This window comes from Ambystoma mexicanum, chromosome 1p (genome assembly GCF_040938575.1).
Source record: "Ambystoma mexicanum isolate Mex_15411 chromosome 1p, UKY_AmexF1_1, whole genome shotgun sequence".
NCBI lineage: Eukaryota > Metazoa > Chordata > Amphibia > Caudata > Ambystomatidae > Ambystoma > Ambystoma mexicanum.
The window spans coordinates 980,850,991-980,869,654 of NC_090921.1; the positions used below are offsets into that span (position 1 = coordinate 980,850,991).

The following is an 18,664-nucleotide window of genomic DNA, read 5'->3' on the forward strand; positions in this document are numbered from 1 at the left end:
GAGTTTGGTTAGACTTTTGTGTTAAAACTCTGTGTGTCCACTAAATTGACTTCCTCAGACACTACAATATTTAGTGGTTCTGAAAAACCTACCACACACCAGTACTGGAGATATACACATACTGCTAAGTATCTCCTTCTCTTTAAAGACAGGAACATGCATCTGTGACTTGCACATCTGTGGCTGTAACCTACCTTTTTTGTGTTATGCAAAGTTCTGCGCTGCTCTTCAATGTCAAACATGTGCCTGGGAAAAATACACATTATTTCTGCCTTTCTTTCTCTCCAGTTATTAGGACGCTGGTGGGACACAAAGCAAACATCTGTAGCCTTGATTTTCACCCCTATGGGGAGTTTGTAGCCTCTGGTTCCATGGACACCAACATCAAGGTAAGTTGTGACTTGAGTATATATGTCTGCTGAAGTGCTGCCATATTGTGGTTGGGGAGAACATTGTCATGTTGCCTGTGTGTAGAGGGTTATGAAGGTGAAATAGGAAGCAATCTTTCGTACTTTGCAGAGAGTCTTTTGCAGCATTAATCCTATTTGTGGGATGTGTTCGGCTCTCATCTTCACATCCCTGTGTTTTGGATACAATTCCTGCTGGAATTAACTTTGGTGTGTTGCTGAGCTGTACACATTCATTTCTCCCTTTTTCACTTGGGATAAAAAGGAACATGTATAGATGGAGATTTCAACCAAAGGGACTTTTCCTTGCAGTTTTGTATCTCTGCTTGGATGGTTCTAGGAGGATGAACCATGGTGCTGCCTCCTATGACCCCACATGAAATGGTACTTTGCATAGAGTAACATAGGTCCTTGTCCTGGCCTTGCATCTTCGCGCTAAGAAATCTCCCTAAGAAATAGGATAGGGAAGGTAGATTTCCACAGCCCTATGTTTTTGATATCTTAGAAACAAGGATGGGGAATGCATCGGGACTTGAGCGGTGTGCAGCAATCCACTGAGAGAGACCACCTTCTTGATGGCCTCCCCAGGGGATCAAAAAGATTTGGGGCAAAGTGATAAAGTTGTTCCAGGCTACTCCGTAGGAAAACAAAAAAGACAAAAAGTCCTCCTTGGCTGTAAATGGTACCAGACAAAGAATGTCTAGAAACTCCAAAATCTAATGGGAACAGGAGGAGCAAAGTAATTCAAAACCCATACGGAATGAGGATGTTTTAAGTCATGAGAATCTACAGAACACCAAGAAGGAAACAAGGAAAGCATCAATCAAGGATGATGAAGAAGGGAACCAACCACCATATGCCGATGGAGGAACAGAAATTTAAGAAAAGTCGGTGGACAAGCCAGAAGATCAGGGCACTCCGCAAATAAGAGACAAAGTACCACCAGAAAGTACAGTTGAGGAATCCTGTTGTGGAGTACTGCATTTGTTGAATGGTTGAGCTTCAGTGCAGAGAAATGTGATGCACAATGCTCTTTCTCAGGAGGGATAAGGACTGTGATGGCGATCTGTGTGCTTCTTTTTTAATTTAATTCTTATTGATTTGATGATATAGATCTCAAGCGTGATAATTTGTGCCCACAATGTACTGTTAAACTTTCCATCTGATAGAGTGCTCAGAGGTTTTTCAGAACCACTACTGATGTAGGTACACAAACGTCTTCCAAAACTCTCACTTTGTAACAAGGCTGAGGAGTGAGGCTTAAAACTAACGAGATCAGGGGTTTGGTTTAAAGTGCAACTAAACCAAGAGTTTTTCAATCAATAGCTTCAATAGCTTTTGTACACACTCAATGCAACCACACCCTATTTATCGGCCCATTTACATTAATTTCAAGGTAATAAAAGGTAACTAGGAACAGTGTATATGTATGTATACAATAGGTTTGGTGTCCAAAATGCTACCTGCACCTTAGTTTGGAATTCACACAGTTTCAATAACTACAATAAAAATAAACAAAAAGATGGAGGTAAGGATTTTGGACAATATAACATAGGTCTTTGCTAAAATGAAAATCAGCCTGTGGTTGGGAGTATTTTGGGAGGCTACTTTATTTATGATAAACAGGGAAGACACAGAGGTTAGCCAAACCCCACTTAAGGTAAGGTAGCTGACCAGTCAAGGCTTAGTGTCAGGAAAAGTGTGACCAATAGTTCTGGTTGGACAGTAAGTATAGAACAATAGTTATTTATTAGGCCTTTAGTTGCACACCAATCATATAAAAATTACAGGTACGTATTGTCACACAAGATCTTATAAACCTTTATACACAGCCCTCATTAGGAGAAAAGAATTGTATATGAATCAATGACCAGTGCCGTACAGGTGAGTATTCTGATGCAAGGACAACCAACAGACGAACACATTACTCAATCTTAAATAAGCCCAACCCTAAGATGATTTGAGTCACTGTGCCCAAAAGTCACAAGTTCTTAAGTATAGCTTCTTCAGGTGAGTATTTCAAAATGATGCTGTGGGCTGTCATGGTGCATTTAGAAAATGTTCAAAGTCGTAATGTTCAAAGTATTTACGAAAAGTTCAGATGAGTTCTCCGCTCAATCCAGTTCACTAGGGTAGGGTTAGGAATGGATCCTTAACCCGGGTGCCACCATCACAGGTCAGAGTGAGTTAGGGTCAGGATTGTACGCCCAATGTTACCCTATTAAGCATGGCGGCATACAAAAACAGGTATGTTAACGTACCCCTCTGACTCCGATTCTTCGAGATACCACTGCACGTCTTCCGGAATCCATTGGGGACCCAATCTTCTGCGCTTGGTTCTGGTGAGGAAGGCCCAAGGGTTGCAGGTGCAGAGATCTCTTTCTGTGTAGGGAGTTGGTCGTAATGCACAGCAAACGGTTTCAGTAAACTTCTAGAAGAAGACCCGAATTGAAGAAAGATGCAGATTTCTGCATTGCCGAATCCCTCAGGACACCTCACGGGATTGAAGGAGTGTTTCAACGAAGATCACCATGGCGGCGACAGACGATCAAACAGTAGTGAACACAGAAGCAGCCCCAACGCAGCTTCCCTTGAAGTGCAACGCTGAACATGCAGGAGCAGGATATTTGTAGCATAAGCCGAAGCTCTGCCAAGTTCCAATGCTCTGTTCGGAATGATGGCTGCAGCATGGTAGTCCAGGAGAGAACTGGTCAGTCCACCAGTTGGGCCAGGGACACTTCCGAATGGCACGGATCTTCGAGCAGGGGTCAAGAATGGTTTTCCAATTGGCAGGTGTTGAAGCACCAACGATGGTCTTCTGAGATAAGGCAGAGGAGCAGGGCTTCACTGAGCCAATCACTGGAGTCTATGCTGGTCAGCTGCAGGGGTCGTCCTCTGTTCGTCGGCGGGATGATTTCTTCATAGAAGTCATGGTTCCAACAATGATCTGTTGAACAGTTGTAGGAGCTCTCCCTTCATCCAAGATTCAATCTGGGAGCAAGCCCGCCCAATTTAGATGTGGCAGGGTAGTCCTGTCCCACTACCCTCCCAGGTGAGGACGGCGACCAGCACCAAGCCAGTAAATGGCAGGAAGCATTGAGAAAAAGGCCTTTGGACAGTCCCGGCATGGACGGCTTGGCTCCACATGTAAGTGGAGTCAGTGGGAGGACGCAGAAAGCCCAGGATAGACTTGCCCAGACAGTTGCATCTAGGCAGTATGGCCAGATGAGGGCCTAAAAATGCAGCAATGGTGGGAAATCCTGAAGCAGGAAAGTAAACCTGCCTCTTCTTAAAATTCCAAGACCTGAGAGCCATGCGGTACAGGGTTTCCCCATACCTCCACCTACAAGAGGGGGTGAAGGCCAAAAGGGGGTCATGTAGCCAACCAATCTGCTTGGCCCTAAGAACTGCCACTGAATCCAAAGCAATCCCACTGGATGAAATCAGCACAGCCCAGGGACTTCTACTGGTCTAAACCAGTAAAACTCAATATGTATTCTGCCATGGGGGCTCACAAAGATCCAAAGTGTGTATAGCGACCATTTTAATCCTACCTCATGGTTCCCTAGATTCACTACCAAAAAGGTACATTAGGCTACCAATGTGGTATAATGGCTCGTACAGCTGGGGATGCCAAAACTAAAGTACACCTACCACCAGCGTACTTCCTGGAACAAATGTAGGTTGATATATTCAATATAGGAGACAAATGGGTTGGCATAGGAAGCACCCCTGTTACTGGGATACTTATTGGCTACCCAGGACCATATAATCTAAATGAGTGAAAAGTGGCTGCAATGGCAGGGAGCCTTCAATAGCCGCAAAAAATAGATTGGAGATCCAAAAATATAAAGCTGGGGGGAGCAAAATGATTAAGGGGCCTTCAAAAGTGGTCTTATGCTAGGAAAAATAGATGGTCTTTTTGCTGCTTTCCTCCCGTAGACTTCATCGGGACACCCTTTCTATTTGCTTTGTTTTCACTGCTGACCTCACTTTTTGGAGGTAAAGTAACACCTTCTGCTTCATTTTGCTAGGTAGAATTTTCATCTTGTGTGTAATTCTCCCCACTTAGTGAGTCCCCCAGCACGTTTTGCTGGACTATTAGATTTGTTATCTGACTCTCCTGAGTGAGTGTGAACCTTTTTCCACAATTATGCTTTTTCTGTGACTCTGGGGACACTTTTTGGTTATCTTTGATGGAGTCTGTTTTCCTCCATCTTTTTGTGGCATCTGTATTTTATTTTACTATTACAGCACCTTCTGTGTAGTGTTGCTGGAAGCTCATTGAGCTTCCCTCTTTGATTTTCTTTTATTTTGCTGTGATAACATCCTATTACCAGGATAGTGGGATATTTGTTATCCTACCTATGCATTTATGTTGTGAGATCAGCCCACCCCACCTTATGTGAAGGGCTGAGGGGATACATGGTATCCCTTTTCTCACTTGTCCTGTAACTTTCGAGTTACAATGGTAAGTCTATCTGACTGGCTGGTGGCAGTGGATGTTTTTCTACAGAATTTGTCAAATTTACATTGCAGGCTGTATTTGCAGGTTTGTGGTTACACCAAGTGTTTTCTCCTGAACTTCTTGCATCTGAGTACCTACCTATTTGACACTGGTTATTGAATCAAATGATTTCTTTCTTCTACCAAGCATGAATGTATATATCTGTTTTATGGGACGTGTGTTGACAATATTTGCCTGGAGGTTTCATTTGCTTATTGTGTATTTTAAAGGCCTAAATGAAGCACTGTATATTTTTGTACTTACCTGTCAAACTTGAAATGATTGGTGGTGTTTTGTGTGGACTCATTGTAGCCCTGCACCACTCTCACACCCCTTCCTAAGACTAACCCTTACCGCTCTGCTACCTGCCTTGATTGGGTTTGGCTAGAATGTAGTGTGTTTCCTGTTCACCATCATAGGTTGGCCTCCCAAAATCCGCTCCTAGGGTTGATTTTGAAATCTATCAGACAGGAACAAATATTATGTATCTGGTTGTGTTGGGTAGATTGGGTGTGGGGAAGCTGTTGGTCTACACAGTGCATGTGCCTGTGCAGTACCCAATGTTTCTCAATCTGATGAAAACTGTGGTAAAGCTTGTCAAACTGGCTGTGGCTGCAGTAAATTCCCAAGCAGTTCTGATAAAGGGTTAGCAAAGCCAAGTCCTGAAATAAACACACATGCAGTTTTACTTTGTCTGTAAAGTGTCATTTGTGTGGTGCATGGGGTAGGGGTTTTACTTTGTCTCAGATTCATGTATGCATTTGTCCCACTCTTAAATTTGCCAATTGTTTCAATTGTAGCTATGGGACATCCGGAGAAAAGGTTGTGTCTTCCGATATAAGGTAAGTCCCTTTGCATGCAAAGGAATGTCCCACTTTCAAAAGTTAGATGCAGAAGGGACTACTCTTTTGGAATTGTCACTGAGCAGCAAGGAATAAAGTACTTTGGAAGGTTTGCTGTTCATTGAGAGGTGTCTGCCGGGCTCACTTCGAAGATGCTCTCTCATAAGTTCTCTTTGAAAGCTAAGCATGTTAACTTGAGTTTATTTTAAAAGTATTCAGTGATGGGTACTGTAATATAGATACAATTAAAATAATAGAATATTAAGGGTCCATTAAGAAGTATCTGGAGAGAGGGTAGACCCTGAACTACAGGCAACAGCTAGAGTTCAGTACATAACTTTTTTCTGTCTGCTGCCCTCTAGATACTGCCTCCTCGCGCAGTATAATACAGCCTTTGTCTATTGTAATCGCAGGCTATTGCCCCGTCTAGTGAAAAGCATGTGATCTATTTTGCCATCTACATTTGTGGTTGGTATTTAGCACATTGTCTCTACCCTCTGCCTGGGAACATGCCTAGGAGCTATTTAGCTTCTGCTTGGAGTTTGGAAGAGCCCGATTAGCTTGACACCAACAGCTCCTAGAAGCTATTTTTCACTCGCCAAGCACACTGGTGTCATTCAAACACACCTCTGTGACATTTTCTCTATGTAAATTAGGAATGTGTATAAAGGAGCATAAGCGCACATCTAGAAGACGTTTAACCTATTGGCTGCTGATCTGCACACCCATTGGGCCAAGACTGACGCATCGAAATAAAAATGTTTTGGCAGTGGTCACTGGGATTCAGATCACCCCTCCCCACCTTAGAATATATGTATATATACAAAGGGCAAAGCTTGACCATCCAAATGGGTAATGGCTCGTGTATAATGGCCCGAAAGTTGTAGTTTGCATTACATGCAGAAATAAAAATGTGCAGCACTCTGTGTTCAAGTTCTTCATTTCCCAGGTGTAGCGCCTAATTACTGGATGATACTGGATGCCGAGGTTCTTTTTAGGATTTCTTGCTCATCCAGGTGTTAACTCGAACACTCTGCATTTAGTTTTCAGTTGGGCACTAACTGCACTCGTGTGACGAATGCTGCCTTCTTGCTTTGGCTTTTGTCTGTCTGGTGAAATAGACTGCATTCCCACAATTGTGTTTTTGTTCTAGAGCCACACACAGGCAGTCCGATGTCTCCGATTCAGTCCTGATGGGAAGTGGTTAGCCTCTTCTGGAGATGATCACACTGTGAAGGTATACAATCCTATACAAAATCTACTTTATTAATTGTATACACATTAATATACCTTTTTGTAGTCTTCTAAATCCTAGAACGCATTTTAACAACAAACTTGTCTGTGTCAATGAAGCCAATTTTAGAAAAAGCTCATGTCCATTAGTAACAGCTAGAGCTTTGACAGAGCTGGTGTGTAAATGCTGTTTCCAATTTACTGCATGCAAGTACCACTCCACCAAGAGTGGTTTAGGGGTGTTCTTCTCCCGAGAAAATGTTTTGAATCAATGAGTGGAGATGGGGCATTTTCAAGTACAATTCATAAGAAAAGTTGAAGAAGCTACCAGTGTTGGAGAGATGCCTGGTCACCGACCGTACACAGGAGCATTATGCAGCAGCAAACCCTGTATGTCCTGAGTGGGCATTTTTCTGACCCTTTATTTATCTTAGGACAGCCCAGCTGACCACATTCAGGATTTGTACCACTTTTTAATAATTCATTTGGACCGACTTATCTTGGAACATAACAATATTTCTGGAGCTTGGGGATCTGCTTAGATCACATGCTCTGCATAGTCCAACATCTAGTGGAAGTCGTGGCGTATTACAAGATTTGTTTTTGAAACTCAAACTGACGTTGACAGGGCGTGATTAGTAACACTATCCCTAGTGTGACGTGTAATGTACCCATGGTCCTTCACGCGTCGGATTGTTTTTTTCCGCCATCAAAGTCGGTCGCAAATGCAGAGTTCTCTTCTAGGCAGATGCCTTTGATTTACTAAAGTTACATTGGTAGAGTTTCTTCCTTTCCTTTTATAGTGCGCCTTTTCTTACGACTGCTCATCCGGCTCCTGACGAACACACACAGCGTTGACGACTGATCTATCGACGCCCAGACGCAGCCTTACGGGCCTCTTTGGGCTTCAGCCCACTACAGTAGGGAGGGAGAGGGGGGAGGTTCTCTATCCTTACTCCTTTAGAGAATGTTTATCCTATTGGCCCCTTTCTTCCCTTTTCGCCCAACTGCCCTGTTCATAGATAATGGACAAAACCCCATTTAAATGTTGTCCCTCTTGCCGTCGAAAATTTGAGTGGAAAGACACTCACTGCGTGTCGAACCACTGTCTCCCGAGGGATCACAGCGAAAAGAATTGAAACCCTTGTCAGCTTTTCTGGCCGAAAACCCTAAAAGATCGGCAGATGAAATGCTGGGCAGCTCACGCTATGCAGGCAGAGGCTTCCATAGACGTGACGGAAGACTCCAACGAGGGCAGCTACAGAGTCATGACTGACGCCGAGGGCAATTGGGATCCGTGCAGCCCCGGAACTCCATGAAGCAGGCCAGTGGTACTGTGATGGAGAAGACACCCAGCTGCCACAGCACACATAAGCATAAATACGCTAAAGACATTTCCCATGGCCGACTCTCAAAGACACCGTCGCGGGTTTAGGCCCATGTGGTGACCGGTTTTTGCCTATTGACCGCTCCTGCAAACCGAAACAAAAGGTGTGTTTAGACATCGCATATGAAAAGTCCCTCCTTTCGCGCACCAAAGAACAGGCATCGAAAGGCATCTCAGTGTCTCCTAAAAAAGCACCAAAAATACAAGCGCTAATTCAAAAACATGTTGGCGCATCTCTTTAAAGGCAAGGTTGCTGAAAAAACAAAGTTTCCATGCTATTAAATCCCGAGGCTACCCAGACAGTCTTCCACTCCCTTAAGCACCCTCTCTTGGGTTATGCGCCAGAAAGACAGCCTTCCCACAAAAACCACCCCTACTAAAGATGTCACCCCTTCCCTCCCACCAGAATGTCATTTTACACCAGAACAATAAGATCTTAGGGTGAATGTCCTGTTTTGTGGACTTTATGGACAGACACCAGATCAGTTAACAGTACTCAGAGATGCCTCGCAGCAAGGGGCATCAGCAAGGCCACCCCCTGACAAGAAAACCTGCCTTGAGCCACAGCCCAGCACCTCTGCTCTAGGCACCCCAAGACAGTTCTCAATATCACGACCCATATTATGACCAAGCAGGGTCTCGGGGGAGGGTGGGGGTATCTCTATAGCCAGGATCAAGACCAGTACTGCGATGAGGACGACATTTACCCGACCATCAGAACCAGCCGATTGCAGACTCGACAGTTAACAACCAACTGCAGTATAATGAATTGTTACTGAAGGCAGCGCAACATTTCAACATTGACACTGAGGAGACACAAGCCAATAAGGACTTTGTGGGAAAACATCCTGGGGGACAAAAAGGAAGTCACGCAATTCATACCTCTTAAAATCAATACAGAGACGTATTCAACCATCCGTCTTAACACTTAGTCCTACAAGACCGGTTAACCCCAAGAATAGAAAAGTTGTTCAGGCCTGCACATTAGGGGCGAGCTCAAACTGTATTCTCTGGTAGTTACTACCACCAGAAAGAGGGCATGCACTCCCCTGGCGTCGGCAGAGGTCCCGCCAGACAAGGAGAGTAAAAAGATGTATACATTTGGGAGAAAGGTAGCATCCTCTGCAGCGTACCAGACCAGAATTGCCAACAATAGCAATAATTGTTAGCTATTTACAGCTGCCACAAATGGGACGAGCTTGAACAACTAAAGGCCGTCCCAGAACCACTGAAGGCCCAGCTGCTTAAACTGTTTCAGAAGGCAAGCAAGTCCCAAGCTGTATCCTGAAGAACAATCTTGATGCGGCGGACAGTGCGGGGCGCATCATATCCGAAAGGACCCTCCTTATGCGGCATGCCTGGTTAGGCAGTCGGGGTTCAAGCTAGAGACCCAAGCAACTCTCCTGAACATGACAGTAGAACCAAATTTCCTATTCGGTAAGGCCGTAGAGGACGCCCTAAAGAGTGCCAAGGAAGAGTATGACACTCTTAAGTCCCTTGGGCTACTGACTAACAGACCTTATTCCCAACGGGGGATCCCCAAATTCAAAAAGATTTTGGTGTCAGAGCGGTCAACGTTCCTCGGGCTACTCACAGGGAGGACAGTACTCATCTTGGAACCAGTCTCAAGGCCAGCGTTCCTCGACCAGCTTTCAAAGAGGGAATAAAAGAGGCAGAGATAGAGTTAGAAGCTCAGCCCCTCCCAAACAGTGACGTGCCATTTCAGGTCCCCTCCCATGCAACTCCAGTAGGAGGCTGTGTCTCTCAATTCACCTACACACGTGAGGGGATAACATCGGACAAATGGGTTTGTTCACCGTAGCGGGCGGGTACTGCATAAAGTTGATTCGGAAACCACCTTACTGCCCGCCAAGACAGAAGAAACTAACAGCAGAAGAAACAGCCATACTGCTGGAGGAAATAAAGGTGCTGCTCGAGAACACAATACAAATCGTCCCAGCAAACCAGGTAAAAAACAGTATCTATTCAACATACTTCCTTGTGCCAAAAAAAAAACCCTTACCATGCGCCCAGTACTAGATATTTGCCCCGCAAAGTATGTGAAGCCACAGTTGTTTTGCATGACCACGCTTCAGGAGGTGATTCCACTCCTGCAACGGGGGACTACATGGCGACATTGGACATGAAAGATGTATACTTTCATATTTCAATGCACCCTGCGCACAGGAAATACCTGTGTTTCAAGATGGCGGGAGTACACTACCAGTTCAAAGTACTCACATTCGCCATTGCATCAGCACTAAGAGTGTTTACCAAGATGCTCTTAGTAGTGGCAGCACACCTGCGCAGAAAGTCTGTCCCAGTATACCCTTATCTGGACGACTGGCTGATCACTGGGGAATCTCCTCAAATTTGCAGACTAAATATGCAAAAAACTATAGACCTCCTTTTCAATCTTGGTTTCTCCATCAACGAGAAAAAAATCAAGTCTAATCCCTAGCCAAATAAAACAATTTCTGGGGGCTATTCTAGACTCAAAGGAGGACCATTCCCCTCAAGCGAGAGAGTACGAAATATGCTGCCAGATAACGGTACGCAAGCAATGCGCTTGCTAGGGATGATTGGCTCTTTCATTTATTTAGTTCCTCACGCGCGCCTGTGCATGCGTCCAATGCAGGAATGGTTAGCAAAACAGTGGTCTCAGGCAAGTGTACAGTGGGACGATCTAGTGGTTATTTCGTTAACCCTGGTTCAGGCTCTTTGCTGGTGGTCCAAGGACAACCTGTTAAAAGGAAAAGCTTTTTCGCGCTCCTCCAGCCCAAGAAATCCTAACTACATACGCCTCACTCGCTGGTTGGGGGGGGGGGGGGGCACACTACTTCCACCACACGGCCCATGGACAGTGGACACTTGTCGCTGCCGAAAGACATATCAACTTCCTGGCAGTCCTCAAAGCCCTTCAAGCTTTTCAGCAACATCTCCAGGATCAGACAGTGCAGGTCCTCACAGACAGCACCATGGCCATGTTCTATCTGAACAAGCAGGGAGCCACACACTCTCTAAGTCTGTCCAAACTATCTCAGAAGATATGGAGGTGGGCACTCAAGCAGTCTCTAACATCCCAACATGTTCCAGGGGAACTAAATTCTCTGCAGACAACCTCTACCAGAAGAACACAAGTGGCAACTCGACAGATATCCTAGACTGAATATTCTCACTATGGAGCCACCCCCCACTAGACTTGTTTGCCACAAGCTAAACTCTCAATGCCCAGACTCTGCTTGCAGGTTTCCCCAGCCAGGGTCCAAGGGGGGAACGCCCTGTGGATGAACTGGTCAGGGGAATTTGCGTACGCTTACCTCCCTTGACACCACTCCTGAGCAGGATAGTGCACAAGATGTACCAGGAACAAGTAACCCTAATGCTGGTTGCTCCTATGTGGGCGAGACAGCCTTGGTTTCCACATCTGCTTAAACTGGCGATGCTCGACCCAATCAAGCTCCTGTGCCTGTACAACATGTTGACACAACACAAGGGGGCATCTCTCTGCTCACGCCCACAATCAATGAACTTGGCAGCTTGGCTCCTTAAGTCATAGAGTTTGGCCACTTACCTTCCACAAAGCTATATGGGTATCTGCAAGGAGGCACGACACCAGGCACTGTTATTTTAATAAGTGGAAACGATTTGTAATATGGTGCACATCACAATCACTAAACCCATTAGAATGTTCTCCAGCTAAAATTCTACAGTACATGCTTAACTTTCTAGACTCCGGCCTAGTATTCAATTCCTTAAAGGTACATCTGGCGGCCCTATCGGCTTACACCACTTCACAGAACAAGGTGTCCTGGTGGAAAAGTCCCCATCAACAAGGCATTCATGGAAGGGGTAAAGAGGCTATACCCCCCAATGTCCAACCCTCCCCTGGGTTGGGATCACAATGTTGTGCTCTCCAAGCTCATGGGGCCACCCTTCGAGCCTATGCACAAGGCCAGCCTAAAGCATCTTACCTATAAAACTGCATTCCTGGTAGCTATCACCTCCATAAGACGAGTCAGTGAGCTACAGGCTTTATTGGTACAAGACCTCATTGCCATCATACACAAGGGCAAAGTTCATTTCAAAGTTCCATGTAAACCAGTCCATAGAACTTCTCACCTTCTTTCAGAATCTTTCAAACTCGGCAGAAAGAAGCCTCCATACACTTGATGTACGGAGGGCGGTCTTGTACTATGTGAACAAAACAAAACCCCTAAGGATAACAGACCTTGGAGAAGGCGATCATATACCAATGGGGGCCATCTGCAGATGGATAGTCAGATGCATACAACTCTATTTCCTATCCAAAAAGGTTCTACTTTTTACACCAAGGGCACACTGTACCAGAGGTACAAGGGCTACCTTAGCTTTCATTGCAAACGTCTCTCTAGACTCCATATGCAAAGCTGCTACATGGAGTTCCATCCGAACGTTGACACACATTCTAAAGCAGATTCACAGGTGGGACAAGCGGTCCTAAAACATCTTTGCCGCTGTACCTTCTAACTTCCCACCTCCTCCACCAGATACTGCTCGCTAATCTATGCAGAGCATGTGATCTAAGCAGATCCACAAGCATTCAGAAGGGATGCATTACTCCCCGTAATTGTATTTCTGGTGCTTGTATCTGCTTAGATTCACATGCGCACACACTGCCTCCCCTACTGGAGTAGAAGGCTCAAAGATGTTATTCTGGGGTTTTCTGTTTCTGCTTTACAACATCTGTACTCACGCTATACTTCATGCAACCTCATTTCAGAAAAAAACTATCTGAGGGACCTCGACGCGTGAAGGACCATGGGTACAGTACACGTCACACTAGGGATACTATTACTAATCACGCCCTGTCGCCATCCGTTTTTGAGTTTCGAAAACAAATCTTGTAATACTCTGCAACTTCCACTAGATGTCGGACTATGCAGAGCATGTTACTCTAAGCAGATACAAGCACCAGAAATACGATTACGGTGAATAATGTACCTCATCCATAAAACATAACTTGCTCACTTCATGCAATGTATCAGTATGTTTATACCTTCAAATGTAACACAACTTAAATGATATTAGCAAGCCATTCAGGATATATATGAATTTAGTGCAGTTAACCTTATAAAGCGCAGGCAGAAAATGAACTTTTTATTATCATGGTATTTAACTGTTGTCCAGCAATTATTAAACATTAATTCATAAAAACACAAATCACATTGGGAAATAGGATATTTGCACCATTATGCAATTAGAAACGAGAGCAACTAGAAAAGTATGAGCTGGTTATGTTGGAAAACGCAGCGTCTTTAGATTAGTTGGGGGGTAATTGCCAGTATGTTATGCATTGGAAGTCATGGCTGTGTAATGAATGGGAAGCCAAATCACATACCTCGTTTTCACAAAGACAATCTTTATTTCAATTAACTTTTCTGATGCATCAGATTCACCATGAAATGGTAGCATCTTTTCGAAAAAACATGCTGCGTGTTTTGCCTAACATAACTGTTGGGGTAGATTTCGCTTGTGTGAAATTCCGACTCCTTATGAGTCCCCCAGCAACTTTTGCATTCACCCTTTCTTTTACTCTGATCTAGGGAACCTTTTTCTCCCATTTTTGGTATTTCATTTTGGAGTTGTGCTTTCCTCCACCTTTTAGGCATCTACGTTTTAATGAAGCCACACACAGCACCTTCTGTGCAGTGGTGCCAGGAGCTCCAAGAGCGCTTCTCCTTCATTGTTTCCTTCCTTTCTTTCTCTGACTAGCTCTTGCAGTTACCAGGGCAGAGGGATACTTTTTATCCTTTCTGTATTTTCATCTTGCGAGATCAGCACACCCCACCTTATGCGGAGTGCTGAGGGGATACAGTGTGTCCCTTTTCCCGCCTCTCTAGTAACATTTTGTTACTGTGACAAGCCCATCTGTTCAGGCCGGTGTCAGTGTACCTTTTTACACAACTCTTTTTTGTACTTTTATCGCCGGCTGTTGGTAAGGCACACCATTTACCCAAATATGGTGGTCTTGTAAGTCCTGGACAAGATGGCCTGTTCTTCTACCTTTCTGGGTGGGGGGAAGGTCCCTTTTGTCCGTTTTTCTTTAACTGGCTTCGCAAGGAAAGCCCAAACATCCGCTGAGTGCCTGGCAGGACAGGAAGTGGGGGAGGTCAATCAAAACCCCCTTCTTCTCACCCTGCAGTGTGCCTGAGTGAAACCAGTTCCAGTTTTGACTGGGAGGCTGACTGTCCCCTTTGGGAAGCCATGTCCAAGTTTGAATGGTGCATGGGGCATGATTGGTGGACTCAGCCGATGTTCCTGGATACATTCTGAGGCTCTGGAGCAGAAACCTAGAGTCGACTATTGGAACAAGAAGAATCCAAAGAGGAGAACCGAGAAGGATGTCACCAGCACTTCCAACGACCGCCAAAGCCTCTTGAGTCGCAGCTGCTGTGTGAACCTCGTCACGCTAATCGACAGGGAAGATCTGAAGAAGACTCCTCCCCCCCCCCCATAGATTGGCAGGCCTAATCAGTCTTGAGACTACCTACAATTTGCGCCTTTCGCAGAAGAGCTTCAACCCCCGTGGTCTGCAAACTCCTAATACCCAGGTCCTCTACTGCATCGCTATGCATAGTCCCTGCAAGCGCGGTTTCATCTGCAACCTTGTGGGCCTCCCTCTAGGCCTGCAGCAACTAAAGCTAGCGCCAGGGAGGACCAAGAAACAGAGTAGAGTTGACCGCCTCAACAACCGTCTGCCCACCGAGCCGGTAGAAGGCACCAACAAGCAAACACTGTGAAGATCAATTGCTGGGCATCCTCCTCAACAAGTGCTGTCGCCAGATCCACCAAAGTCCCCTTCTCCAAGCTGCCAAGACCGAAGAACCGAAGACTGGGTCAGCTGTCGCCTCACTGCTGGAACTGTCCTTCAGCAACACTTTCTTCACTCCAAGGTACTGTTCACTCCTGGTATAACCTACCTGGGGTCTGCTTGTGTGTTTTGAGACTTTGTGGACTGAAAATAGCTTGTATTTTGCTACCCCTAAGGTCTCCGTAGATTAACATTGGGGGGGACAACCTTTTGTGCTCTCAGCGGTAAAACCACCTGCCCTTGGACATTGGTCCTTGGGGCACCCATTCAGGGGGTCGCCCTAACTTCCCTGAGTCAACTTGCAACAACCGACTTTACTTACCTGTAACCTTAGGTGATCCTTCCTGGACCCTGGTACTCTGAACACTGTGCTTCCTCCTGCCTTTTTCTGGCCAACCTCCAGCCCCTGGTGACCCAGTGGCCCATCTGAACTTTGAGAGACACAAGCTAGTAGGGTTGGACTGCTAAGGCAGGATTGGGTGGAAGTTATACAAAGTTACTAAGTGTTTGGAAAGTTTGCATATATTTTTCCGGTTGGTTTACTAAGTGATTTGCTATTCTAAAGCTATTTTCCCCATTGAAAAAGTATTGCAAGTGATCCTACACTGTATATTTGTCATGCCGTACTTACCTTAACTTTAGTATTCTAACAGTGTGCCTTTGAGTATATAAGTGGCATAGCGAGTAGAGCGCTCGCTTTGAGATCTGTGCAGAGCCTGCTAACGTAGGTTCGAATCCCGGCAGGGCCAAACTCTGCCTTTAATTCTTCTGCGGTTGATAAATGAGCACCACACACCGTGGGTAATAACAAGCAGCGCCCAGATACCTGAGGGTTCGTAGCGCTATATAAATGCGAAATTATTATTATTATTATAATAAATGGCAATTTATATATAAGTTCTAAGTGTGTGAGTGTTTTCTTGGACCAAGGTATACATGAGTTCTTTGTACCTAACTACAGCCCTACTCTTCCTTAGACTAAGCATGGCTGCTCGTCACACTACCATGCGTGGGGTAGTTCAGGCTGATCCTAAGAGGTGCAACCCTGTTCACCCTAGGTGCGTTTTCCTAAGTTCTGTCAGTTTTTTTTTTTATTTAATTTTTTTTACTAAAGTTACTAACAATAACATTTTTGCCAATGAAATTGGATGCAAGGCTAAATAGTCCTTGTGAAGTAACTTACCATTCAATCTTTGATTGGGTACTTCACAATTGCCATTGTCAATGGTTTTGGACCAGGACAACCCCTCACCCCACTGCTTATTGTCAGGCCTGTGTGATAAGGCAGATTATCCTTCGCTCCCAGCAATGAACTCAAATGCCAGAAAATGCCACAAGTGGTGGGCCAGGGCTGCTGTTTTGGTACTGGTCCTGCAGTATGGCAGGCTACAGCAATAGTCCTCAAAATGTCAGTTGAGGGATTCCAAGATGGCTGTCGTAGAGTGAAGTCACACCTCCCTGAGCTCTGTGCCGGGCCATAATAAAGGTGGCCACAAAGCAAGCTGGAAAGATGTTATGCGGCAGGAACTTTCTCTCGACGACGTAAAGTGGAGTTGTGGACAGCAGAGGAGTGAAAGATACATCAACACCCCAGCCCTCGCGGGAGACAGAGCTAGCAGAAGCAAATGCGGGAAACGCTGTCACCAGTAACAGAAGAGCGCCAGGACCGTGGGTTGGTAGGGAAGCGGATGGAAGCGGCATCCCCAGAACATCAGAGAGCAGCTTCCTTGCAGCAGAGGGCAGGCCCTTGCAGTGAAGAGGGTTCGGTGAGGTGAACGCGGCCTTCTCGGAGAAAGCGGAGATAGTGGACCAAAAGCACACCGAGACGGAAAGGAGAGCTGCTGGAGGGGCACGCAGGGTGAGGAGAGGGAGGAGGGGCGGCAACCCCCAGACAGTAGCGCTGGGCAAAACAAGGGAGACAGTGAAGGACGGAAGTGCGTGCAGGGATCGGGGGACAAAATGTGTGGAAAAAGGGGTCTTGTCGAGACAAGGCGGCCCGGGCGCCCCATTCGCATGGTTTGGAATCGTTGACTCTGGCCCCCAGGTGCAAAAATAAAAACAAAACAAATGCCCCGCAGCGCTCCAAGGCATTCACCCTCCTCCTGCCATAAGAGAAAGAAGCGGATCCCATTAAGCCATAACAGATGGGGAAAATAGCAAAAAGAAAACAAATAAGGAAGTCAAGCGTTGAGGCCCGGATGCACAGTCAGTCTGGCATAAACAAGGCTGATCATAAGGAGCTTGGGGGCAACACTTGGAGCATTGAGTCTGTCAAACCACAGCGAGCCCACAGAGAGAGCTGCAATTTAACAGCCAACTAAAGCGTGGTGTGGGCCAACCAATTTCAGCAACAACATACGTAACCCTACCCTGGGAAGCCCCTGGAAAGCACCATTAGGCTGACAAAAGTAGCAGTCAAGGGCCTCCTGACATACAGCGAGATACGGGGAGATCTCAAGCAGCTCTTGAAGACCTTTCATTGTACTCAGATGCCAAGATTGAAAAGGAAACAGACTGCACCACTGCACAGAGCTAATAAGGACATAAAAAGGGGCCAACTCGAACGGTGCTGGTGGCAAAACCCAGAAGATTCAGCAAGCGAGACAGAAAAACACCACAAGGGAGGCGAGGGTCCCCAGGAGACAAGCGACATGGTGCTCAGCAAGGAAGACCTGAAAGACTGCCTTAAGGGCATGGAGGAAAGGATGACGGCAACCTTTCAAGATCAAATGGCAGGCCTGAAAGAAGAACTTAAAAGTTCCTTGAAAGAGGTTGGGGAAGAAATCAACACCCTGGGAAACAGGGTAAACGTTACAGAACAGGGTCTGTCTGAAATTTCCAGCAAAGTTCTACAGAACTCGGACCTGTTGGAACAATTCGCCACTGCAATGCACAATTTGGAAATCCAAGCGGTAGACCTTGAGAATCGTTCCAAAAAGCCAAACATAAGAATCGAAAGCCTACCGGAGACTAACACAGATGCAGACCTAAAACTAATTGTGGAACAATGCTTCGCAACTTGCTTGACAGAATCCCCTCCAGAGGATATTCGGATTGACCGCATTTATAGGATAGGCCCCAAAAGGTCGGGACCGGAAGATAGACTGAGAGACGTGCTGGCGGCACTGGCCTCTTAGGAAGAGCCAGGCAAGGGGACAGTCACTTCATCACAATAAACGGATCACAAGTCATCCTGTTCCAAGACCTGGTGGCGACTACACTACAGAAAAGAATAGCAATGGTCCAGTGACGAAGGCACTAATAGATAACAAAATCCCCTACAAATGTAGATCCCCTTTTTGGTTTACTGTTCTCTTGGCATGGGAAGCAACAGAGGGCCATAACATGCACCGAAGGCCTCTCAATCCTAGGGATGAGGATGGGGATGGGGATGGGGATGAGGATGAGGATGAGGAGGAGGATGAGGAGGAGGAG

The 18,664-nt window shown here is 45.8% G+C and overlaps 1 protein-coding gene across 2 annotated transcripts in view; it reads left to right on the forward strand.

Moving 5' to 3' along the window:
* Positions 1-18,664, forward strand: part of KATNB1 (katanin regulatory subunit B1) — a 944,775-nt gene that overhangs the window by 218,073 nt on the left and 708,038 nt on the right. For both annotated transcript variants that reach the window (XM_069654285.1, XM_069654294.1), the window contains 3 exons: positions 289-389; positions 5,715-5,756; positions 6,910-6,993. In XM_069654285.1, coding sequence (XP_069510386.1) covers positions 289-389; positions 5,715-5,756; positions 6,910-6,993 — 227 coding nt within the window. The remainder of the gene's footprint in view (positions 1-288; positions 390-5,714; positions 5,757-6,909; positions 6,994-18,664) is intronic.